Source organism: Denticeps clupeoides, chromosome 11, assembly GCF_900700375.1.
Source record: "Denticeps clupeoides chromosome 11, fDenClu1.1, whole genome shotgun sequence".
NCBI lineage: Eukaryota > Metazoa > Chordata > Actinopteri > Clupeiformes > Denticipitidae > Denticeps > Denticeps clupeoides.
Window position 1 is genome coordinate 11632796 of NC_041717.1, and position 25819 is coordinate 11658614.

The 25819-nt window shown below is 43.7% G+C and overlaps 2 protein-coding genes across 3 annotated transcripts; one reads left to right on the forward strand and one right to left on the reverse strand.

Annotated features, from left to right (window-relative positions):
- Positions 1–336: 336 nt before the first annotated feature.
- Positions 337–6495, reverse strand: vgll4l (vestigial like 4 like). Its single transcript, XM_028996170.1, has 7 exons — positions 6459–6495; positions 6255–6318; positions 5583–5927; positions 3019–3142; positions 2633–2879; positions 1823–1904; positions 337–1409 (listed from the first exon to the last, which is right to left on the reverse strand). The coding sequence occupies exons 3-7, from the start codon at positions 5647–5649 to the stop codon at positions 1105–1107; spliced, it is 825 nt and encodes a 274-aa protein (XP_028852003.1). The 5' UTR covers positions 5650–5927; positions 6255–6318; positions 6459–6495; the 3' UTR covers positions 337–1104.
- Positions 6496–10798: 4303 nt separating this feature from the next.
- syn1 (synapsin I) lies at positions 10799–25076 on the forward strand. Of its 2 annotated transcripts, none has more exons than XM_028996362.1 (13): positions 10799–11832; positions 12617–12674; positions 13174–13265; positions 13432–13588; positions 13904–13993; positions 14952–15014; positions 15318–15460; positions 16644–16718; positions 17072–17174; positions 18452–18583; positions 20076–20157; positions 20769–21378; positions 22258–25076. In XM_028996362.1, exons 1-13 carry the CDS (start codon positions 11495–11497, stop codon positions 22397–22399), a joined length of 2085 nt encoding a protein of 694 aa, XP_028852195.1. In that variant the 5' UTR covers positions 10799–11494; the 3' UTR covers positions 22400–25076. The 2 variants fall into 2 exon arrangements, with proteins under 2 accessions (XP_028852195.1, XP_028852196.1); XM_028996363.1 differs by having other exon boundaries at positions 22296–25076.
- The last annotated feature ends 743 nt before the right edge of the window (positions 25077–25819 follow it).

Below are 25819 nucleotides of genomic sequence, written 5' to 3' on the forward strand. Positions count from 1 at the left end.
TAGATGTGCTGCAATTGGCCGCATTCCACGCGCTTCTCAGGTTACAACAACACCTATAGTGCCCAGGCGGCCCGCATGAGTCACGGCTTTAGGTGTAACCCGAGACAGTCACCTGTAAGCGGTTGGCCGGGCCTTTGTGGAGGGCAGGATGTCTCGCATTGGACGTGACTGCTTTGATGTGTTTGTCTGAAATCTGCACGCAGAGAAAGCCCATCTCTCGTCTCTGGCTGCTTTTAAAATTTGGATGATTGTAGGTCCCCCCCCCCCCAAACGAAGCACCATACAGATAACAACATCATGCAGGTGAGATGTTTGGATAAGAAACGAACACACACATTTCTGACATAAAAAAAGATTTTATTGTACAAAAGCTGACCGTAGTACAGACGTTGAAGCATACAGGTATTGAAATGGAAAAAAAATGTCCCGTTGTAATACTGTTGTCAGTCTTGGTTCTAGCACATAGAGATGTCAACAAAACGTGGACCATTCAGCTTGTACCTAATATGAAACACAAGCTCTATTAATAAAACATATAGTTATGTTACAGGTAGCTGACAGATGAAATGCAGAAAGGCTATTTCACATATTATAGTCTACCTATACAGCAATAAAATTATGGCCAGTTTTATTATTTTTTTTAGCAAAACCACTGTCCAACTATCCTTGTTGAATAGGCTAGTCATGTTTTATGGCCTTCATCATGGTATGATGAGCAGAGTATAAATTAATTTCAGCACTTTATGAATACTCTGTGTCTTTCAAATGGTAACATTATCTAAAGCTTGGATTTGCCCAGTTTCAGTTCACTGGTATTTTCATGGATAATTAATTGTTTCTCTCATCTCACCACTGTTAGACATATTGGTTTGGCTCAAGGTTTGACTTTCTCTGCAATAAATTCATTATACAAGGGTGGGTCACTTGAAATTAGCACTTCAGATTGGCCAGATGTATACTTTGTGGCATATCTGCCTCCATGTACCATCCCTTCTCCCTAGTGTAGTCTTTAGGGTTTTTTAAACACATGGGCCAGCTCAGCGTGGCACAGAATTCCCACAAGTCTGTTATACCCACTTGCTGCCAGCAACACGGGCCTGCATCCTACTTGATGGGCCAAAGGAGGCTCTGGGTGCTTGTGGTCGGGCTACTGGGACTCTGGACAAAGCGTGGTGAGTTGGCAAGGCTCGGGCTACTTGGAGGGGATGAGGAGGTGGAGGTCGGGGAGGAGCTGCAGGAGGAAGAGGATGCCTTGAGCTGGTGCCATTTCTCGCCTAGGGCCTTGGCGAAGTGGTCGTCCACTGAGACGTTGATGGAGAGCTGCTGTTGAGACGTGGCCTTGTGGTAGTCCATCCCCAGGCTCCTTTTGAAGTGCTCCTCTACGTGGTCACAGTTCTGTTCCGACATTACTGATGAAGCAAGGCAAAGATTGCATGTCAGAAAAGATAACATAACCCTATTGTGCCAGAAGCTGAGCTGAAGTGAAGTCACTAAATAGTCTAGAATAACATAGACATAATACACTTAAGTTATTACGTTGATTTTGGAAGTATGCAGTAATTTGTGCCCCACAGCTACAAGATGATATCCTTGTGTTATCATTCTTCATGGTCACTACAACTTTGTTGATGTTCACATACCATTAATTTAACAAGATAATTATCCGTGATCACGGGATCATGGGATCAAGTGAAACGTTTCATTTTAAACAAGGGTATATGGCAATTAAACCAGGTCTGTACGGACTGTGGAGCAGATCCACAGAATCTTGGAATACGTCGGTTGTTCCCTGCCGACCACAAAAGCTTCTTGGATCACCCACCTGTGATGTGGCTGCAGCAGTTCTCGCTCCTGCGGCTGGACTTTGTTGTCGAAGAGACGCAGGTGATCACAGAGGGGCGACTCTGCAAGCAACAAGAGGCAAACGTCATTTCGAACCTGTCACCCGAAGGCCCCCAAACTCAACGGCAGTTGAACCCATTCAAATAGAACGTCTCGGGTTACAACAAAAAAATGTTGACGGGTCTTTTCTCTTCACAAAGGAATTCATGGGTTTGCCTCCCAAATAGGATAACTCTAAAAAGTCATCTTTCCTGTTCGTTATCCATAAAGGCAAGGGGGAGGGTTCCTGAGCGAGCATTTGGAGAACAACAACTCCCTGATCAAGTGGCACCAGGTCAGCAGCACCACTGGTTTGTTGGGGCTTGTTGATGAAATTCCAACACCCATTGCTCACATTTTCTCCTGAATCTGGCTGGATTGCATATCTGGGACAGGCCAGGACCTGCCGCTGCACTCTAAAGACTTTTGGGAATGGAGCACTCCTGCTGCATTCTGATATGGCTCCTTCGAGATTGAGTAGATAAGGTGACACAGATGGCCCGTCATAGGCTCTGAGGATGAAGGTGATGTGAGGGGTCTTTAGCTGTGCCTACACTAGGAGCATGTAACTGCTCTGAGAGAATACTTTTGTGGGGGTTGCAATTGAACACAACCCCAAACTTGGTCTTCGGTAGGTGATAGTTACAGATAATGTGGGGCTGAACAGGGACCCACGTTGCACTCATTTGCCTCTGGAGACGAAGGAAGTCATTGAACTTTTAAAAATATTTCATTATGTTTTGATACATACCTGTATTTGACTGATGCTGCTGGACCTAGTTTTCTCCTCTGTCACCTCATTGTCTCTTCTTGGTTTCTTGATGAGTGCCAGCGGTTCATCCATAACTGGACTAGGGAATGCAACATTGGACAAAGGGGTGGTGGGTGTGGCAGGGCTGGACGTCCGGCTCCATGAAGATCCTAGGCTATCCGGCTCACTTAAGACAGATGCCCTCCGCACCACACCAGCAATGGTTCTGCTGTGGACCTTCATCCTCCTTAAAGTAAACAATTTACATGAGTCCCAAACATGGAGGGCAAATATGAGAGAACTAACTTGAAACAGGATCTTGGCAGCAGAGAAATTGTTATATTTGACCTTACTGACATGAATCTGGTTTAATCAGGTTTTTGTACCTTTCCTCCAGGGTTAACCCACGCTCTGAGCTGTTCTTACGCCTGATTTGATGAGCAGGAAGTACTCGCATTCTGTCACTGGTCACAGGCCTGTACCTGTCCTCACTTCTCAGGCTGGGCTGACCTATCAAGCAACACAAGCAAGACTTTTTAAATTCCATTAATCCATTCAATAGAATCAACAACAAATTACAGAGATAGATAGATAGATAGATAGATAGATAGATAGATAGATAGATAGATAGATAGATAGATAGATAGATAGATAGATAGATAGTTTTGATTGTATTTGTATCTATCCTGCTAAGGTGCAGGATAAAGGTGTGGCAAACAAGTAAACAAGCAACCGACTCTGACTCTAATCCTTTGGATGTCATAACCACCTGCATGACTTAATTGTGGGAAAATCATGAGCCACCGTTAAATGTAAACTTCGTTGAGCAGTAGAACCAGATATTCTGGGTCGATGAGTACAGCTTTTACCAGCTGATTCACCTCTAACGGTAACTGTCATATTCAAAAAACATTTGGCCCAAAAAACACATTCCCATAACTGACGGTGAGCAAAACGGTGGGAAACTGGCACTGCCAGTTGTCATCGTTTGATTTGGCGGCTAAGCTGGGACTGCCCTGCGGGGGAAACACACGTCTCACGCCTATGAGCGTTGTCACAGTGCATGTTGTGTACAACGCGTGACTGCAGTACTGGTACTGTACTGGTCACAAGTTCCCCTTAAACTTCAATCATGAACCACTCTCACGTCTATTTAGTGACCAGCTCCTCCTCAGTAATTTGCGTGCACATTTGAATAGAGCAGCACTTTACTCTTCGCCTTTCACATCCTAAACTTGAATATTAATATTAATATACCTACCACTGTATCCCTGATAAAGACACTTAACCCTGAGTGAAAGTCGCTCAACAAATTCCGTAAATGCTTTAATCCTCGTCTGTCAGTAACTTTGGACAAAAGCATTTCCTAAATCATTGTAATATGATGTTGTGTGACACAATATCGTGTTACAACAACCAAGATTTTAACCAAAAGTCATGTGCAGGGAGTTGTTCGGCTTCTCTTGGTTTAAAAGAGGCAAAGTCACACTTGCGAATTTGCCTGCTTACAAAAAGCCCTTTAGGAACTCACAGGTAATTTGTACCTAAAACTAAATCACATTGTTCTGTGATGGCCACTTGCCATACAGTAGTTACCGGGTGAGTTTTTTCCCCTTCGTTGGTAATGACACAGCTTTGTTACGTGTAATTGTGGTATGCCGTAAAGACAATTTGCTGTGTCCACGGCCATTTACACCACATTAAAGATCACACCTTTCCCATTCTGTGGGTTAAGGCGCTCCCTGCAAGCATTCAACGTCCATGGTAATCTGATATGAGGGCAGAGTTTAATCTGATGATTAACTTGCATCAAATAAAATCTCTTCTGCTTAATTTCCCTCAAAGATTCACATTTTTCAGAGTTTGTGTCAACAAAGGATTCTTTTTTCTTGGACTTAGCTTTTTGTGGAAGATAATTCGACGGGATAATATGGATCACAAAGACCTTTGCAAGTTTTTTAATGAATGAGTCACAAATTGTGGAGTCTTTGTGGAGTAATAGTACAGACCAGGGACAAACAATGGATGAGGTCCACACAATAAAGAGTGCAAGGATTGCTTTCTTCTGTCACAAAACACGTTAATACCCAACGGACATCAATGGTCTGACAAGAGACATTGTGCTTCTGGCCAAACATTAACACCCCTGATCTGTTTGGCACATTCTTGACTTTGTGGAACGAAGTTTTATCAAATTTCAAACATTTGAAATTCCTTGGTGGCTATGCTGGTGGGTGGCAAGCCGAGTGCTGTGTGGAGGTTGAACCCGGCTCACTTGCTTGCACTTGCACATGCTAGAACTGCATGCATACACACATATACTCACACACATTCACACAAAAGCCGACCTCGGGGCAGTGATGTGTGAATGTCTGACAGTGCAGGATGGTGGTAGGATCGAGTGTAAACCACACCTTGAGTGATTTTCTACTGCCTCCGGCATGGTTGTTTTTCCAAAAGGGCTTCAGGTTAAGCTGGTCGTCCTTCAAGGCTCTCTGATTCTTGATCAGATAACTTTTTTTTCAAGCACTTTCCAGGCACTACTGCTGCATTTGCATGTACAATTATATGTACACGATCCCCGCAGTATTTTTCCAAAGCAAATGATTATGGCTTATCTCTAGCATTAAATGATTTAAAAAGCCACATTGGTGGGGGTTTTTTTAGCTCTAGGGTAAGAGGTTCCGAACCCAGGTGCAGACGTTATCTCCCATGAGCATCTATTCAATGTTAATTACAGGATGATCATCATGTACTGACTCAAATATTCTTGGAAACATTTCAAGGACTCCTCCTAGAATGTGAATCAGTTTAACAATCTGTGTAACGTGTGACATGATCATTCTTCTGGAATAGGAGAAAAACTATGAATATGATGACATTTAAGAAGTTCAAAGAACAAACCAGACCATGATGACAGCAAAAAGATTGCATGACTGAAATCACTTACCCTCCAGAATGTAGACTTTGAATCCACTACTCATCCGAGTAATGTAGTGGAAATTCGTAACAGCCATGGCTTGGTCAATGTCCCAACGAAGTCCTAAAGTAACAATTTGAATTTAATCTCAAATTCAGTGGCGAGCCTGTATCACACGCTGCAATGTGCTGCATCAAATGTGTGCTGAAGCCCCTGTCGCCTTTTCATGAAAATCAGCCTCTTCACTCGTCATTGGCTGCTGAAAAGCCAATCCCTGCCGTCTTTTCACCCCCCTCTTTTGGGACCACAGGTGCTTGGTGGGAGGAGCTTGGAACGACCTTGTGAACAGTCCCTCGCGTATCTTTTCAAACAGGACTGAAAAGCAAAGAATTTCCATTTACATATAAGAACAGAATGCATACAATACGCAGATGTACACACACACACACACACACACACACAAAACATAGACTCCCAAATTGGCCACCAGACACAAGACTTTAAATAGAATACTTCATTTGTGATACAATGCATTGAATTCATTTTTAACTGATTGTCTTTTGTTCCTTCCTCAGATTGTGCTGGAAAGGCCCCAGTGAGTCTTTTGTCCCCTGCTGGGGAAGTCAGCACCTGTCCGCAGCCCCTCCCTGCCCCCCAATCTAAAATCTCGCCAAACTGCATTTTTCAGAGCGCTTAACTCACCTGAGCTGCAGCCATTCCGCTGGCCTGTCGGCACATGCTGGCCAAGCTCATGAGAGAGCTTCACCTTCAGCAGTAAAGCATGCAGACAAAGGATTCAGAGAGGTTGAAATCTGCATAGCCTTGCTCCAACATGCTGCAATATCTAATCACACACACACACACACACACACACACACACACACACACACACACACACATACATACCCAGGTCAGGTCTGGTTACAGGCAGATCCAGAGTGTCTGAGGTAATGCAATGCCACAGGGAATGTTAACATTTATATTCCTTGGCCTGATAAATGGGAATAAATCGTGTCAGGTTTATTCTAATTTCACACTTTGAAGTGTTAATAGAACCTTTTGATGTTGCACAAAAACATTTCGACAACCGGGAAGAGTCTAATGAAAATTCACATTTATAAAGCATTACAGTCTGCATTTAGGCAATATCTTTAACTGCAAATCTCTTAACCTGTGTGGCGAACAGCACCGGGATTAACGTTTGTCCTGCTCTCAACAGCGACCCCATGAGGAAAAAGAGGACATTGTCACACAAAAACTGTATATGGCATTGCGTATTGAGAGTGAAAGGGAAGTGACAATATTATGACAGCAATTAAATACACAATAACAGTTATGCTATATCTAAATAAATAACATTTATTTAAAACATATGCTATAAGTGGTGTAATTGTGATATTTTTATTTGTATAAAACCATGAAAAAGATTGATGTGTGAACAAAGTCAATAACAGAATAGTGATAATGTGTTAATATTTTTTCATCACAATAGCATAATAAAGCCTTTTAGTATGTTTGCTTCCCAAGCATATCCCTGCCTAAACCCAGGGATACCAAAAAAGACATGAATTAACATGCTGATTACCAAAATCGGTTGAACTGCGTCCCATGGGTGGAGACCACAGCGGCCTGGCCACTGCAATAATGAATCGCACAAATTCAATTTATTTAATCTAATTTAATCTTAATTTGTCCTGCTGGTCCTCACAATTATGGAGTGATGATTCAGCAATTACTCTCATTAGTGACCTCATATTGCACTAATGAATTTTAGGGACTCTTTGTTAGGTGTTTCTTTCAGCTATACTGCTTTTCCAAAAGAAGAGCAAACAGGGAAGATTTCTTTATTTCATATAACTTTATTTAATCTAGTCTTATATTATGAATGTTTTCATTTTTTAAGCAACGCCATAACACATCCAACGGTCTTGCATAATATATAGAAATCCATCAAAAGTTAAACTTAAAGAAAAAGACAATTAAAAACATTTCCACAGGCACAATGCAACAATACCTTGTGACTGGCCATTGTAAAGCCACTTGTTAGTGAGGCTATCTGTAAAAAAATGGAGTGTAAAGGTCTGACTCCACATTTTACCCTGTTCCACAGTGATGGGTGCGTCAGGGTAAGAATGGTATCATGCACAGCCCCTGCTGTACGAGCCTGTGGAGGCAGTGATATAACCTGGGGCTGCCTCGGTCGGCCAGGTCTGGGTTCAGCATCATTATATGAGAACATGAATACAGTGGATGACAAGACTTTGACACAAGACGGGTTTATTACATGAAGCACAAGACAGGAGCTTTATAGGGGCTGAATTAGGGGTGGTAGTAGCCTAGTGGGTAAGACACTCGCCTATGAACCAGAAGACCCAGGTTCAAATCCCACTTACTACCATTGTGTCCCTGAGCAAGACACTTAACCCTAAAATTGCTCCAGGGAGACTGTCCCTGTAACTACTGATTGTAAGTCGCTCTGGATAAGGGCGTCTGATAAATGCTGTAAAATGTAAATGTAAATGCATATGTCACATGACAGTACCAGGACTGGTGCAAGAATGGGTCCGAGAACATGATATCTCATGACAGAGGCTGAGAACGAGCCTTCACATCCTCAACACAAAATCTCTTCACTGAACTTACGCTCTGAACTTAAATAAATGCTGCGATATTGCAAATGCTGACTGAAGCAACGCCAGTCAGCAAATGCAGGCTGTAATCCAAGCACTTTTATTTTCTTTTTGGAGTGCAAATAGATTTCATTTGTCCAGTCAAGTCAGAAATCACCAGTCTCACTGCTCTAGCCTGACTTGAGTAAACTTCAAATATTAAATATTCCTGCCCGGTGCAATAATTGACAGCGTCATTTCGCCGTGGCAATGCGCAGGGGTGACAACTTGTGTCAAAACAGGGTTTCGGGTATCAGATGAAAATGGAATTTCCCCCAAAAATCCAGAATACCAAATTCAAGAAGGAAAAGATACAATGATGCTGTCCATCGCAGCTTGTAACCTAACATCCAGGGTCTGTTATCATTGGCTAAATAAAAAGGCCTGGAAAATGGCACTTTCACTATACAGATGAAATAAGGCCTTTATAAATTCATGATCCCAATTGAATTTTATTCAATATTTTTTTCCCAACCATAACACAATCTGAAGGCCAGGTGCCATGTTTATGCCCTTCTGATACACCATTGCAATGCATTATATCTGCATTATTTGTATATATAGACAACAAAATAGTCAGACAACATATATATTTACAGAATTAGAGGTAAAGGTAGAAATTAGCAGAAAACATGGAAGTGGGTACTCTGCTCTCTCATCAGATGTCGCCGAAGTGTGGGCAGATCTTTTTTCACAGCCATTTTCCCCTGCACCAGATAACACCAAAATGTTGAGATTAAGGAGTCGAGGAGAAGTCTTCATTGAGAGTGGACACAAAATCGTAGAACAGAATCAAAAGTGTGAAAAAATGAATCTGAGTAGTGCCCTTATAAGCACATAGAACCTTTTGGAATACATTTTAGGCCAATTTGCACTCACACATGCACGCACACACATACACACACACACACACACACACTCACACACAGTGTGAGATGAGAGAAGCTGCCACGTCATGTTAGTCCTGCTGTAGTGCTAATGTATTCGCTGGGGGGGGGGGGGGCATGGAGGGTGCCTCTGTCTGTGGTCCTGACCAACAGTCGCTGTCCCTTGTGCTGAATTTTTATACAGCACTAAATAAAGATTTTGTTTCACATTTCCAACTGCAACTCTTAAATTGTTTGAAGGGACTACATAAAAGTGTAAAACACACAAATACTTTTTCAAAAGGTGAAGGGGCAGTGGTGGCCCAGCGGTTAAGGAAGCGGCCTTTGAAATACAATGATGGTTAAAAGCAGGGGACACATTTTGTTGTGTCACCGTGTGTTGTGCTGCAGTGTTTCACAATGACAATCACTTTACTTTCACTGAATTTGATTAGATTTGAGAAAACATGATGATATGAAGAACTGGGTGTTGGTCTCTCTGATCCCATGAATGATCTCCTGCAGATGAAAAACAATATTGTGTTGCTGCTCGGAGAAGAATAGTCTCTTTTTCCACACACATAATATCATTGTTTAATTCTGCAATAAACGGATAGATAACTCAATGTTTTATCAATAGTTGATGTGTTTTTTTGTTACGTGTGCAAAATTGCTTGAAACCTCTAAACAGTGGTTTATTTTTTCTTCTCTTAAGATCCTGTTCACTGGACTCTTTTAACCTTTTAATGATGGAGGGAAAATTTGTTTTGTCGCTGTGATGTAAATGTAAATGATGACAGTATTATCTACACTGTGGCTACTGTATTATCTAACTGGTGAACTGGGAATGGACCATTAAACCGATTGGTTTAATCCCAGGGGATTTGGATAATGGAAGGGGGGGGGCTTGTTGGGATGTTAAAGATCACCGTTTTTCTCTCCTTGATGTTTACATTATGTGATCCATTTTATTCTCTATGTAGAACAGCATGGTTTGTGAATGACTCATCATGGGTAGAATAATAAAAATAGATCTGGTTGTGGTTGGAATTGCTATTTGGACAAGACGGGGTCACTCAATAAATTTGGTATCTCGTGACCTCTGTGTGAAGGTGATTCGGGAGCCAAAGAACCTTCGGCAAAAATGATTAGAGAAAAAAAAAAATGAACGTAACATTTCCTAGTTTGCCAATCAGAATTTTTGAACAAAAGACGGACCTGCTTGGTAGTGGACCTGGTCCCAACATGACTACTGGGCCTTGAGCGTCGTGTTGCCAGATTGGCAGAAATTGGTGTTTATGTGGTTTGGTACATCTATTTTGTATATGTATTGACAGTGTGTGTGTTTGGGAGGGGTGTGTGTGAATCGTCCAGCATGAGGACGCCCCGGTCAGCCGTGGGCTGTGGACTCCTCTCATTTCAATCGTGGTTTATGAAAACGCCATTAAAGGTCATCTCCTCGGCGACAGGAACAATGCCACTGATTTCCAGAGAAAGGATAAGTTGCAAAGCAGTCATTCCCTGTTTCAATCTGTTCGTTTCTGTAAATCCAGAACATTCGATGTGACGTTATTGAACACGCGTCTTATAGCACTATGAAAACCAGGTTTTGAGCATTTTTAAAAAAAAATCTAATTAATTTCTTGTCGAATATGAACTACAGTGGACGGACGACGCGATCGCTGCTGCGTGGACGTGATTAATTGGGCATCGTGACGCTCGTTATGGCGCAAGGCGCGACAACGCCCCTCTCCTCCAGCAGCAGCGCCTCCCCTGACAACCAATCCGGGCAACTCGGCGGCGATGAGGATGGTGACGATGATGATGATGACGACGACGGCGGCGGCGGCGGCGGCGACGCAGGGACGCGGGAAAACACCGAAACGGATCACGGCGGCCGGGATTGAATGCGATAGACGCGCCGCCTCCTCCGGAGCCGCCGACCGGACCTCCGCTTCGCGTCTCCAGGCTTGGGCACGTCGAGGCGCGCCGAGTTTAACCATTTCTGCGATCTAATTAAAACTTGGTTTTTTTTTTTATCTTCGTTGCTATGATTGCGCACGTAGATTGCAGATGCAAATCTTAAATCCGTTTTTAATTTCGAACGTAGACATCCAGGCGACCCTTCACCCCCTGCATCCGTCACCGCGGAAGATTCCTCCTTTTTGCTCTTTTGTTTCCGGCTGACGGGGAGGAGACCCGGCGACCTGCCCGGGTGGCGAGGGTCGCACGGTCGGAAAATCCGCCACCTCACGTCCGTCGCACCCCGTTCGTCTGGATGGAGAAGTGGCGTTAACATCTTGCACGCATCTCAGCTTCCCAAAAACAAAAAAAAAAAAAACCCGCTGCGGAGAAACCACGTCGCCTCGCCGCGTTCCTGGTCGAATCGCTCTTTTCTCGCCACAAAATGAATTACCTGCGTCGCCGCTTGTCGGACAGCAATTTCATGTCCAACCTGCCGAACGGCTACATGACCGACCTGCAGCGCCCCGACCCGCCGCCGCAGCCGCAGCCGCAGCCGCCGCAGCCGCAGCCGCAGCCGAGCCCGGCGGTGTCGCCCGGACCCCAGGAGAGGCGTCAGCCCGCCAGCCAGACGCCCGGAGCCGGCTTCTTCTCCTCCATCTCCAACGCCGTCAAGCAGACCACCGCCGCGGCCGCGGCCACCTTCAACGAGGCCACGGAGAGATCGGGCTCCGCGGCCGGCGCCAAGGTTCTCCTGGTCGTCGACGACCAGCAGACCGACTGGTAAGAGACCCTGGAGGGCAGGGGTGGGGGCTTCTCCTGTGGGTGCAGGTTCTAGACGGCCTGGTGGGGCTTTTACGCGCGGCGCGTCCCGGTGCCTGCTGCGCGGTGGGTGTGACACGCGTGATGCAGGAAAACGGAGCGGGTTCAGGCCCCGTCGGTTCTAGTGTCGATCCCAGGGTTCATATTTGTTATCCCAACAACGTGGGCGCCCCGCGTTCCATTTGAGGGTGATGAGGCGATGCGGGGGTGTGGAGGGTCCCAAGAGCGAACCCCCGAACCATAAGGCGATTGCCGATGCCCCGTGTAGCCACGTTTAATATGGCGGCAATGGTGGGGGAGGGGGGAGGGTCCAGTAACCTAAGTAATTGCAATTAAGACGAACCAGCAGTGTGCATTTTCTGATTAAAAAGGACACGTCTTCTTTTAAGACGCCCCGCCTTGCCCTGCACCGAAGATCTCAGTGACAAATGTGACATTAAATCACGTCAGGGCTCTGCGTGCTTCTGTTAGCAAGAAGATCTCCGTACAATTGATTATGAAAAATGTGGGTTATCGACCTGCCATCATAAATCCTGTTATCCTGTCATTAATGTCACTACTGTTCCTTTGAGGCCTTTACATGAGGTTGCCAAATCTGCCCAATCTGAGGTTGCCAAATCTGCCCACTGTGTAACACAGTCAGCATGGTGTGAAGTTGTCGGCTTATCTCGCCGAAACATCTGTAATCTTGGGAAGCTGTGAATTGCTCTGGTATGTAAGTGTGTCTGTGTGTTCTCACCCTCAGGGCAAAGGTTTTCAGGGGCAAGAAAGTTCACGGCGAATTTGACATCAAAGTGGAACAGGTATGTTGCTGCGATAGACATGCCAGACATGCCACTTTCTTCTGCTTAGTGTATTTATTACACTAACCAACCTGAAAACAAGAGACGAAAGACTTTGCCGTCTGCAAATTGGTGCAACGATTTGGACAGTTTTATAGCTTCGTGCACTAATGCAAAGGATTTATTTATTTATTTATTTGCTAAGCTAGATCCACATTATTCTTTGCACTTATGGTGATTTATGCGAATGCAGATGATGCTGTCAACTTTTGTCACTTCCAGGTCAAATCCCTGTGCGGGACTTGCGGTGCGCGTGTACACTGCAATTTGAACATGCATATGCACGACTAGCTCAACTGTCAATCATATTATCCAGCTGTTGAAACAGTAGCTGTGTAACCGTGGCGCCCGCAGGTCCTGTTAAATGTATGGCCAGCTCTCAAATGCACGGGACTGTTGTAAACCAATAATCCAGCGAATAATAATACTAATAAATAATAATGGCTGTTTTTTGTGTAAGGCCGACTTCTCCGAGATCAACCTGGTGGCTCATGCGACAGGCAGCTACAGCGTGGACATCGAGGCCATACGCAATGGCAACAAGATTACCAAGCAAGTTCATTCACTTATCACTAATGCCCATTCCTGTTCACTTCTGGCCGCATGCCTTAACAGACGGCCAGAGTTATCGAAAAAGACGTATCGTGCGACCTCGACTTGGCCTCTAGCTCAGACAGCGGTCATTGATCGGGCGTGGTGTGCCTGATTTGTTTTATAGGTGCATCAAGCCAGACTTTGTGCTGGTCCGACAGCATGCTTTCAGCATGGCCAAGAATGGAGACTTCCGGAACATTGTCATTGGGCTGCAGTACGCTGGCATTCCTAGTGTCAACTCGCTGCATTCCGTATACAACTTCTGTGATAAACCCTGGGTGGTGAGCGTTTTTATATAAAAATCTATGTGAACACTAGTCATATCACTACTGGGGAGGTAGAAAATCTAAACATAAGGTAAATTAAACATAATTATTCATTTACATTGAACTGCTTCAACGTAAATAAGTTGATCTGTGTCAATTGTGAGCCAGACAGCCTCGCTGAAATATATTAAGAAATATTATATTAGAAATTAGACATTATCTTCACCATGGTCCATACCCTTTACCTTGTTCATTTCTGGAGGCATTGTGTACAGTCAGGGTCAGCAATGTTCTTACTGCAGTCTGGGCCATTTGTTGTTTCCCTTGCAGTTCGCGCAGATGTCCAGATTGTACAAGCAATTGGGTCCGGAGGAGTTCCCACTGATCGAGCAGGTTTACTACCCCAACCACAGGGAGATGGTGAGTGGGCTGCAGCAGCGCCATCTGCTCCGCCCTCCATTCCCCTCTCTGGCTCCGAAGCTCGTTGGCCCCAGACAGCCTCCATTGGATAGTATGGGGCCAGTTAACCAGGATAGCTGGTGCTTTAGTTAAGATGTAACCAAGAAAAAAGGGCCATTTCTCAGGGCCCTGTTTGCAATCTTGCCGCAGGAAGAACCGGGTCAGCCCTCGCTCAGAGTCGGTTCATCCCGTTGGCTGGAGCTGGGCCCGATGCAGTTCGCAGCGACGGCTGCAGTGGTTAACGCGTGATGCATGGGGCTCGCAGCATTGTTCAATTTTGTTAAGAGCCGCACAGCGAGGTCCTCACATCGCCTGGCTGCCTCCGCCCCCTCCCTCTCTGCAGGCGATCCAATTTGCCTCTCGCCTTGTGCGGTCGTACGACTCCGCTTCAGACAGCAGATACGTGTTTTAAGAGAGCAGAGGGTGCAGTGCCGTCGGGCTACCACTACATCTCATTGCTCCATAAGTGAGTGGGTCTTGTTACACAGGCCAGCACTATGGTAATGGTGTAGCTGCTATTTCAAAGAACCAAAAAAAGGGGGGTGGGGGGGTGGTTAAGACCATTCTGTACTGTGTAGGTAATTCCATGCTGTGAGTAAAGCAACATTAGTGAAATAAATAATAAATAAATATGTGTTAGTAGCCTAGTGGGTAAAACGCCTGCCTATGAACCAGAAGACCACAAAGACCTCAACCCCCACTTACTCCAATTGTGTCCCTGAGCAAGACTCTTAACTCCTGAGTTGTTCCAAAGGGGACTGTCCCCGTGTAAATGTAAATGAAACGTTGAAGATAATTATATGAACCCAACCCAAAGTACTGCACATTTTCTCAAGTCTGACATGACAACAATAAGCCTCAATACTGTATTTACTGTAGTTATTCACTCATATGGAGGTAAATGGTATTTTCTGTCCAGATCACCACCCCGGGATTTCCTGTCGTGGTAAAGATGGGTCACGCCCACTCCGGTATGGGAAAGGTAGGACTGGAATATTTTGATCACAGCTTTAAATGGTGGGCCCGCTTACATTGGATTAAATGCTGTTACCAATACAAGTGTAACTATTATGAAAAGATTAAACCTGAAGTTTGGGAAAATGTCTCTGGAGCATTTTCATTACCTGGGAAAATGTGGAATGACTTGATTACTGTTTAAAATTGCCTTGTGCTTGGGCAGAATTTAATCCATTTGAATTGAGGAGCTTCAGCAAAGGCAACACGCATTAATATTTGAAGCTAACAAAAAACAATGTCAATGCTCAATTTACACATTTCCATTCAGGTCAAAGTGGACAATCAGTACGACTTCCAGGATATTGCAAGTGTGGTGGCTTTAACCAAGACTTATGCCACGTCTGAACCATTTATCGATGCCAAGTATGATGTCAGAATCCAGAAGATCGGGAGCAATTACAAGGCTTACATGTGAGTGGAAAGCATGGCAGGAAGAACCTGTAAACGTGTGGACAAGTGGCCTAAATAATAGTTTGGACGCACCTGTTCTATGGCAATTCTGGAGGTGGATATGTAAGGTGGTCAAGAGAAACGAAGAGGGTGACACTGTCATGCCGGAGTCAGAACACGAGGCACAAGTGCATGACGTAGGGACGTTTAATGAGTGAAAAACAAAAAACAGAAAGCGTAGCTCTTAACGTGGCCTACCTGCAGTGACAGGGTAAGTCAGACAAAGCAGACAAGAGACAAAGGCATGAGGGAAGGCAAGGCCTGTATAAACGGTACACTGATTACACATGAGGGTGATTAGGGACAAAGACAAAGTGGTTAGGTCAGGTGTACCTGAACATTACAGCAATGCTGCCATCACAGCAAAAGCTCCTTGCTTTGGAGAGACTCAAATGTTCAACTTTTTTCCTTGTTTGATTTTTTTTTATTTATTACATAACCTCATATGTGTCAGTATTGTTCTATTATCTAAAAAATGCAAGATCCATAACTGAGTAGGTCCAAACCTTTGACTGGTGGTGCACATACAAATGCATCTCATTATTTAATACAAAGTAAATCATAATCAGCAACCTATATGTGATATATTTTTTATCTGCCCCTGGAGCCACATGCAATTATTAGATTATTGTCACTTAATGTTTTGTCACAAATATGCATCACAAATGCCCTAAATGACCACCACCCTGCCTGGTCCACCCCCATCAGAGCTGTTAACCAGATTGTTCAATTAGAGCGGCGTTTAAAAAGTTGAAGCAACTTGGGGTAAGTTGTTTGCAGTAGTGTTTAATGATTTAGTGTTTAATAATGCTGACTTTTAAGTTGATAAGTAAGTTATCAAAATGTCCGGTTTTTAGACTTTTCTGAGTGATTAAACATTCGTCAAGCCATTGACATCTACACACATATTCGTGTGGGTAAAAAAAAAAAAACCTTCACCCCACGAACCTTTCACACAAATGCAATCTTTTTCAACTTCTTTGCAGTCGAAATTGTCTAATGTTGTACAACCATTCCACAACCCATACAGGAAACACACACATCTAGATCTATAGTTTTAGTAGGTTGCAAAAACACCCTGTGGTTGCTGACGTCCTTTTTTTAGGCTGATTAGCAAAAATTCTGTTGTCATTTCTTTAAACAGGAGGACCTCCATTTCGGGGAACTGGAAGACGAACACCGGCTCAGCCATGCTGGAACAAGTGGCCATGTCTGACAGGTAAGTGGCTCACCTGGGGACAGACATCGCCTCCTGTTCTTCAACACGCTGCTAAAAAGGAATGTTCCAAATATGCCAAATCAAGGACACCGCGGATCATAAAAGGTCTGTGGGAGAGCTTGAGGGAGCTGCGGAGGCTGGGTGGAAAATACATCACATGAATCTGCAGGGTTTTGTGTGATTCATACTCGATCTGTTCAACTCTGCACCAGCGCCAGGAGAAGAAGGTTGTTTTAAGGATCTGTAGGCATCCAGTGCAAATAAATGCACGAGGGCCCAACACACCCAACTGCTCAGACCTTCAGTCATTTCCACTAATGGCGTTAATCAGAGTCCCATATGTTATTTTACAGGTACCGTATGTGGGTGGACACCTGCTCTGAGATCTTTGGTGGTCTAGATATGTGTGCGGTGGAGGCTCTGCATGGCAAAGATGGTAAAGATTACATAATCGAGGTGAGAATCAGTCATATTTTGTGTGGTGCAGAAATGAGGCCATGTGGCATAAATATACTGGGTGCACATTGAACAAAGTAATTTTAAACGTTTCAGAATTGAACACCAACATGAAAATCCTTTCCTCACTGTAGCTGGGAGGTGAGGAAATTGAAGTTCCAGTCATGCACAAGATGTTAGAAAATGTATTAAGGCTTGTTTCTACCAGATATTGCATAGTATATGTTGCTTCAGTTGACAATTTATCACCTTTCTCTGTAAAACAATGCAACGGTCATTGATCCTTGATATGGAATGGGTTGTGTGAGGTTGATCAGACGATACTGAACTAAATATCTTTTCAGGTGTATTTTATTATTGTGATCTTGTATCATTAAAATGCAACATGTTCAAAATATGCATCACTCAGAATATGCATCACAAATGCCCTATATGCTTATGTCCACCAACCCGCCTGGCCACCCCATACTAAACCAAATTTATTTTGTAATTTTCTCTACTGTAGGTCTTAGGTCATACACATTTTCTATAAAAACATTTATTCAATTTGCCAATTGTGCAATTAATTCCTTTTATTTTCGAATGACAGCCTTAATATATTCCAATTTAAAAAATAAACCACAGTCACACAGTAAACAGAATGCAATGTTCATTACGTATAAAGTGATCTATGTTTATGTTGATTATTACGGCTGATTATTAGAATATTCAGAACAGAAATGGAAGGGTTGAAGGTTGCTTTTTAGTTACACAAGATTAGCAAGAGCAGATTTTCATATTTTCAAAACTAAAATGTGAAAGGCAGGTGTTGGGATACACAAAATAACCCAGGAAAAACACGAGGGCTCTGTTCAGCACTACACATCCACACACATAGGCGTGGTCGTGTGTCTGTGTGTGAGAACACACAAGGGAAATACAGTAATGAGTCTTTATAGTAAGTTTCTAATGAAGCTGTCGCGTGAACGATGGGACATGCTGGTAATGTTGCGCATCCCTGTTAAGAGGGTGAATGTTGAACGTTGGAAGACCTTTCACCTAATGCTTTACCTAATGAGGTGGTAGTAGCCTAGTGGGTAACACACTCGCCTATGAACCAGGAGACCCAGGTTCAAACCCCACTTACTGCCATTGTGTCCCTGAGCAAGACACTTAAGTTGCCTAAGTTGCTCCAGGGAAACTGTCCTTGTAACTATTGATTGTAAGTCGCTCTGTATAAGGGCGTCTGATTAATGCTGCAAATGTAAAATGTAATGCTGAACCCTGTTGTGCCTCAGGTGGTTGGCTGCTCTATGCCCCTAATTGGGGACCAGCAGGATGAAGATCGCGCCCTTATTGCCGAGCTGGTCGTCTCCAAAATGAACCAGGCCGTCCCGCGTACCTCCAATCCCTCCCCAGTCCGTACACAGGTGACACTTCTCTCTTCGTCCTTTTGCATGTTTGAACAACTGTGCGCGCTTCCTGGCTCTCCTTGATCAGGGTAATGGCTCTGTGAAAGTGCAACTGAGGAACCTGCGGAAAGGCCGCGGTTCGTGTTACAGCTCGGGGGCTGTGGCGTGGACGCTGTGGGTGGGGGCGTGTCTGTGAGTAATCGCTTTCATGCCCGCCAGTCCCCGGGGGGATCCCGGCGTCCTGAGCAGCTCCCCTCTGTGTCTTCTCTGCACCTTGATCCGTTGCTAATGCCCCCGCCGCGCGGTTCTCAGGACGCGATGGCCTGGAAAGCCTCAAGCGTCAGCCATTTGTACAGAGTTGCGTGGGAGTTCCAGACGGCATTTTTCAGCCTTTGTTTGCAGCTAAAAATTTATAAGCCCTGTAGCTTTATGCTAAAAGGCACCTTTTGTGCTGAGGTTGTTTTTTCTTCATTAAAACTGTGGGGTGCAGGCTGTTGGAAGACATTTGACAGGACGAGCTTTGTTAGAAATGTTGTCTTGGTGTTTTGGCCATGCAGAGGAGCCCATTAATCGTCGCAAGAAATGGCTGCGAGAGCATAATTCACTCCTCATTAAGACAAACGAAACCTAAGCAGCCTACGCAGTCTACGGCAGAAAAAAAAAAACCTCGCCTTAAAACCACAGAACACCGGCACAGTAAATCTCACACATTTATGGTGTAATTACCGTGTTGCCCTGTCACTGTGCCAGGATCTTCTGCCGTTAAGGCCGCTGGGAACCTGAGGACGAACCACTGATCCTCACAGCAACTAGGGGTGTTAAAATTAATCGTATTATCGATGCATCGAGATGCAGACGTGGACGATTCTGCATCGATGCAGTGCAGAACATAATCAATAATATCATGATGACGTGGAATTAAATTTCAGCCTGATCTGGGAACAGCTCCTACTCCGGGTAGGAGTTTTACGCTGCACGTATTTTCACGTGACCAATTTGGACATTACACGTACCAAATATTAATGCTTTTATGTAATACAAAATGAAATAATACAAGGGCCTCGGTTCCTCTGCTTGGTGGAGATGTCGATCTGCATCAGGACCGGGGCAGACGATTAACTCCGCCCACAACATAGTGCCGTGTGCATTTAAAGGAGAACCACCAGTATATATAACTGTTACAAGGTGAGTGCGGACGTAACAAGTTTTTCTGCTCTGGAGCAAATCAAGGCGTCCACACAGGCGTACGAGACCGTGACTCTGGTATTTGGAAACATCATGTGACCATGTAGAAAATGGCTGGGATGCATTGATATCGAGGCACTGCTAATCGTAATCGAATCGAATCGTGAGACCAGTGAAGGTTCACACCTCTAACAGCAACCCTGCGAGAGTTGTTTCATGCGAAATGATGACATGCGAAAACTCTGCTCGGCGAGGTTCTTCGTTTCGCTGTTCTGGAAGTCCACTTCTCTTTTCCTTCGTCCCTTCCTCATTTCTTTTTATGCAGGCCTCTGCCCAGAAGGCGGTCTCCCCACAGCCAATCTCCCAGGCCCGAGTGCCACAAGCTCAACAGCGCCCACAGCCACAAGGTAAGGAACTGCACTGCATTAAGCAGAAGGCTGTAACGCTGCTCTCATGTGGACATTAACTGTTTTTTTTTTTAACCCATGAGTACACTTGTACAACACCGAATCTGAAACTAAAGTATGGCAACAGCTATGGATGTTTTCTGAATATCTTGTTTAATCAATAGAAATAACAGGTTATTTGCAATTTATAATAGTATAAATTAAATGCACCTTCATTTACCTATTTAAATGGGACAAATGTATCTAAAAGACTTTACTTAAATTGTGTTAAAAACACCATAACCTTAAAATAAAATAATTTTCAGGATAAAAAAAAAGATTTGTTCTACAAAATGCTGTTTCTTAAAAAATGTGTCTTATTTTTGGGTTAGTATACATTGTACAGTATGCTGGGTATTCTCTACAGCAGTGTCTCCCTAAACCTGGTCCCATAAATCACGATATAATTTATTTGATCCTGTATGGGGTGATATGAATTTCTTAAAGTAAATACCATTTAAGTAAAAATAAATTGACAAAAAATGTATATATAACATTGTATCTTACACAAAACCCTGCAAAACCAATCATTATCCCTTTAATTCCTTTAATGTGATCCTGTGATGCCCCAGGAGGTCCCCAACAGGCACCCACTGGAGCCACTGGTACTCGTCCCAGTCCTCCCTCTCAGCAGCGGCCGTCTCCACAGGGCCAGCCCATCCAGGGCCAGGCCACAAGCAGCCCTGGCTCCCAGATGCCTCCTGGCCAGCAACCGCAGCAGGCTAGGCAGGGTGGGGCGCAGCAGAGGCCAGCAGGACAGGGGGCCCCACCTCAACAGAGGCCACCGCCTGCTCAAGGTGCGGCGCAGCGAGGTCCAGGAGGGCCCCCTCAGTCCCAGAGGCCCCAGCAAGGAACACCGCAGCAACAGCAGGCTCAACAACAGCAGAAACCTCCTCCTGGGGGTCAGAGCCCCAAGCCGACAGGCCCTCAGCCCCAGCAGCAGCAGAGGCAGGGTCAGCCAACCCGACAGGCCACCCAGGGTGGTCCTCAACCAGGTCAGCAGCCAAAAGGGCCACCCCAGCAGCAGGGTGGACCCAGGCCTCCTACGACCCAACAGCCACGCCCAACCACGCAGGGCCAAGGAGGTCCAGGGGCCGGTCGCCCCCCATTGCAGCAGAAACCTCAGCCTCCACAAAAGCCCAGTCCAGATCACCCTGCCATGAGTTCATCGCCCCAACTCAAGTAAGGGCTTTTCTTTCTAGGCACCAGACCAAAATGCTGATGCATCTTAAATGACCGATCGAAGATTTGTATGATAAGGATGGTGATTTGCAATTAGCATGCAAGTAATGTATTTTTGTGATCAGTATGAAATGCACAGTATGACATAGGACAAATTAGCAGCCAAAGCTGATTTATCAATGAATTACAGATATAAGGTACCTATATGTGTTTATTACTGGCAAAAGTGTGTTATGTAGGTATATAACAAATACAAATTCAAAACTCAGGTTTATACTCTTCATATTGCTCTTCTGTCTGGGATAAATGTGTTTTTTCTGTATGTTCATCCACACAGTCATATGTATGTATGACATTGTGGTATGAGGATATTGAAGTCTGTCAAGTGATCTGCATGCTGGACATGGCCTGAGTTTACCGCATCAGCATTCAGCTTCCTACGAAAAATGTAGAAACTGGAATGTTTCATGATAAAAAAAAAATGCTGCTCATCAAAATTCACTGTCGGTCACATGATTCAAGATGGTGGAATATGCATCATTTATATACTACGATATTCCCCAACACAGGGCCGAGAATGCACAAATTGTGTTAAAAATATTCCATAGTTCCAACAAACCAAAACAAAAGCATTTAGATAATAATAATTATTATTATTATTTTTAAACTGAGGGCCTGGATTGTGGAAACATTCTGTAGGATTGAATGATGATGATGATGAGCATGTACTTTACATGCACCAATTACATGCAATGAAAGTAAAAAAAAAATGCTAAAAAAAAACTGCATCACACCATTTCTTCCCATGATGCCATTCCATGGGTTTGCTGCATGACTTTAATAGCCTCTTCCTCTATTGCCATTCCCCTCTCTTTGTAGCAAATCCCAGTCTCTTACCAATGCCTTCAACATTCCAGAAACCCAGGGGGCTCCGCGCCCAAGCCTTAGTCAAGACGAGGTGAAGGCTGAGACCATCCGCAACCTGCGCAAATCCTTCGCCAGCCTCTTCTCCGTGGAATAAGCTCCACCCCCGAAAATCCCAGGACCGGACATGCTATTAGATTGACAGAAAGCAACTGACTGACACGATGACCAATCAGATGCCATATGTGTACCCTGTCCTTAGAGTAGGCTGTATCTAATTGTTACTTTATGAGACATAAAGTCACTGCCTGTACCGTTGCAAGTTGATAACACACAGAGTTTTGTCATTACTGATTATTACTGGATGTGCTCGTCAATATGAAAACATTCCTGTTTATCTATATATTTCACTGATCGGCAGTCATTCTCAATTGCATACATAACCCTGCATAAAGCACACAGACGCACACACACACACACACACAGGGACAATAAGTTGCACATTCAGCCACAACAGTTTTTTATCATGTCACTGAGAAATGGCGGGAAGCGGCATCGCAACATCTCAAGTTGAGGAGCCCTCGCTTCTCCGTTTGATTAAAGGACGTGCACTCCGAGCCATTATTAGAGCGGAAACAACTTCCGCACTTTCACGAACAGTATGATTTTGTTGGAATTTTTTTCTGTGAGCAAAAGCTTTAATTGTGGACTCTTTTTAATTTTCGAGTGGGGTGGACAGCGCGCAGTTCGCGAAAGAGGCATTTTAGACCATACCTATAAATAAATATAGAAATATCTATAAATATATATATATATATATATATTTGTGCAATCGAAGAACTGGAAAAAACACGTCTTGTGAACCTGCTTCTTTTCTCTGTGCGACTAACTGTTGTTTTTTCCTAGGCACTTTAGCGATGTCGTTCTAAATGCATGTACCGTAAGGAGAACGTGGTTGTAACCACACACCGCTGCTCACAGTTGTGGTGATTATTGTGTTTTTTTCACGGGTAGCCGACTCCAGCTCCTAGCAACGGTGTATGTGTGTGTATGTATGTATGTATGTGTGTGTGTCTTTTTCTCTCTTTTTATTGTGTGTGTGCTGTTGCCGCCTCCTCTGCTTCTTCCCTCCATCTGTGAGAAAAATCCCAGAAAGGTGATAGCGTCTCTACGTCTCTAAATGCAGTCGTCATGCCTTACGAAGAGGTCATCGCAGTTCAAACTGATTCCTCTCAGGGAACTCCTGAAGATTGTGATCAGGTCTTCTGACCGACAGTGCAAGTCACCAGTGCCGTAGCATGTAGGCCTATATGTCCGGAGGTGGAATGTATTTTGTTTCGTGACGCTTGAAATGTGTTCTAATACTTCTAATTCTTGAGTATTAGTGGCTGTCGTGGGCCAAAAGCTCTAGGCATGTTCTACAGAGGTTCCAACGCCAAGATGAGTCCCAGAGGCAATAAGTGTGGCGCTAAAAGCTGCGTTGCCAGCCATTTTGTTGGCCCGTGCCTTGTCTTTGAGAGAAGGAGGTATGCGATGCTGGCTGCGCCATTCCCAAACAATGCTTATGCCAAGGAAACCATCGGTGAATTAATTTTGTCCACGGCCCACCGATGCAATGCAATATTCTACAAGATCAAAGCTATATTGTTATACTTTTTGCTGGGCTCTCTGATGAAATTGTCGTTATTCTTTTTTCAGCAATTTTGACTGTCTCTGATCTATATGCACTCTGCATATCCCTGACTACCCTTTCAGAACTTCCAGAATGTTCTATAGCCATTTTTTTCTAAAGCCCCCCCTCCATTGTAATGAAGCCATTGAACCCCCCCCCCCCCCCCCCCCCCCCCCCCCCTCCAACCCCCACCAGGTAACTTAGATGTCTTCCATATCCAGAGCAGAACATCTCAGTAATGATGTTGAACTGGAAATATTTGACGTTGGGCCCGTCTGTGCATTCCAAATTCTCCCATCCAAGCCTTTTCCGCTCACCTGCACACCAGCCCTTTGTGTATCCACAGTGAGTCCTTGTAAACGAATGGTGCATTAACGTGTAACTGTTGTACCGTAAACTGTAAAACCAAATAGAAGTGATGTACAGATAGTGGTATAAGAATGATGCAAAATCTGTGAATTTCTCTTTATCCCTCTCTCTTATGCTGGCCGTGCTTGTCAGTTGTACGTGAGTCTGTCTTCAAGTAGTCGTTGAAAAGGTTCTGTTTCTTTTTGGCTTCCTTCTGTTCACTCTTGTGTTTGGTATACATTATTTATTACTTATTTTGTATTCTGTGGTTTTACAATGCCCGTGTTCAATGATTTTTCCTCAACCCTAGAAGTAAATCTTGAGGACAGGACTCTTTTAATAAAACTAGGCATGATATATCCAAACATTAGGGGGTGAATCCTTGTTGGGACAGTGTTTGGGGACACTACATCTGTCGATAGAGTCACAGAGCACTAGACTGCTGATCAAACAACATCTTAGCATGTTTGTTTGAGGCTTACTTATACGATTTGTGATGAGATGGGAGAAATATCATAAATAAAGATATAGGCTTACTGTAAAAGCTTTTTTACTATTTATTTTCATGCTTAATGAATCATGCTGTATGTATCGACACATTGTAATTTATTTTGTTTTATTCTTTAAGCATTTTTATTACTGTATTGTGTGTTGCCATTAACTTTTAGAGATTATTAACAAAATTTTCTTACTGATAATTTTGAATGTTTTTATCTGTTATTGTTGCTATGGAATTTAAATTTGTAGTCTGTTTCTGCCTGCCAGATGTACAAAAATGAATAGTTATAAATGTAAAAAAAAAAAAGAATATAAATAACATTATATATGGAGCAAGGGATACTAGCAAAATCAGATTTTAAATATTAAGATGTTATAATAGTATTGAAATGAACAGAGATGCAACATTGATGTGGTCTTAATTGTAGCTTAATAATTGTGTGAAATGACTATGCTATCAAAAATGCACACATATTCAATAAAGACAATGAACAACTTGAAATATGAATATCTTCTTTCTTTTCTAATTTGTGTTTTTAATTTACAAAGTAAGCCAACATTCTGAGAGGTGGGTATGGACTCTTAAAATATATTGTGCCACATATTTAAGTTATCTGTTCAGGATACATCATTAGATAATAAATCGTGTGCATCCAAATATTCAGTTATTCCAAAATAGATTAAATGCATTTTTCCCTCAAAACTACACACAAAACCCCACAAAGAGAAAGTGAAAAAAAGTTTATTTGAGGTTTTGGCAAATTTATTGAAAAAAACTTCCTGTTTGATAACTTCCATGCATGTTTTATTGTGCCCAGCATGCCGGTTGTTTAGAAATAAATAAAAATGCATTATGAGAAATTTTTTTTTTATCAAAACAGGCAACATCTCTTTAAAAAACATCAAAGGTTTTGCTTGCAAGTGTCACGTTCATGCCAGCTCACTGTTCCCCTGATTATTAGGGTATATGTCTGCATCTGCGTGGCCTCAACTTCCTGGTAAGTCCTCATCCCGTGGTGTGTACTTGGTGTTATCCTTCTCTCATTTCCAGGTTGTAGG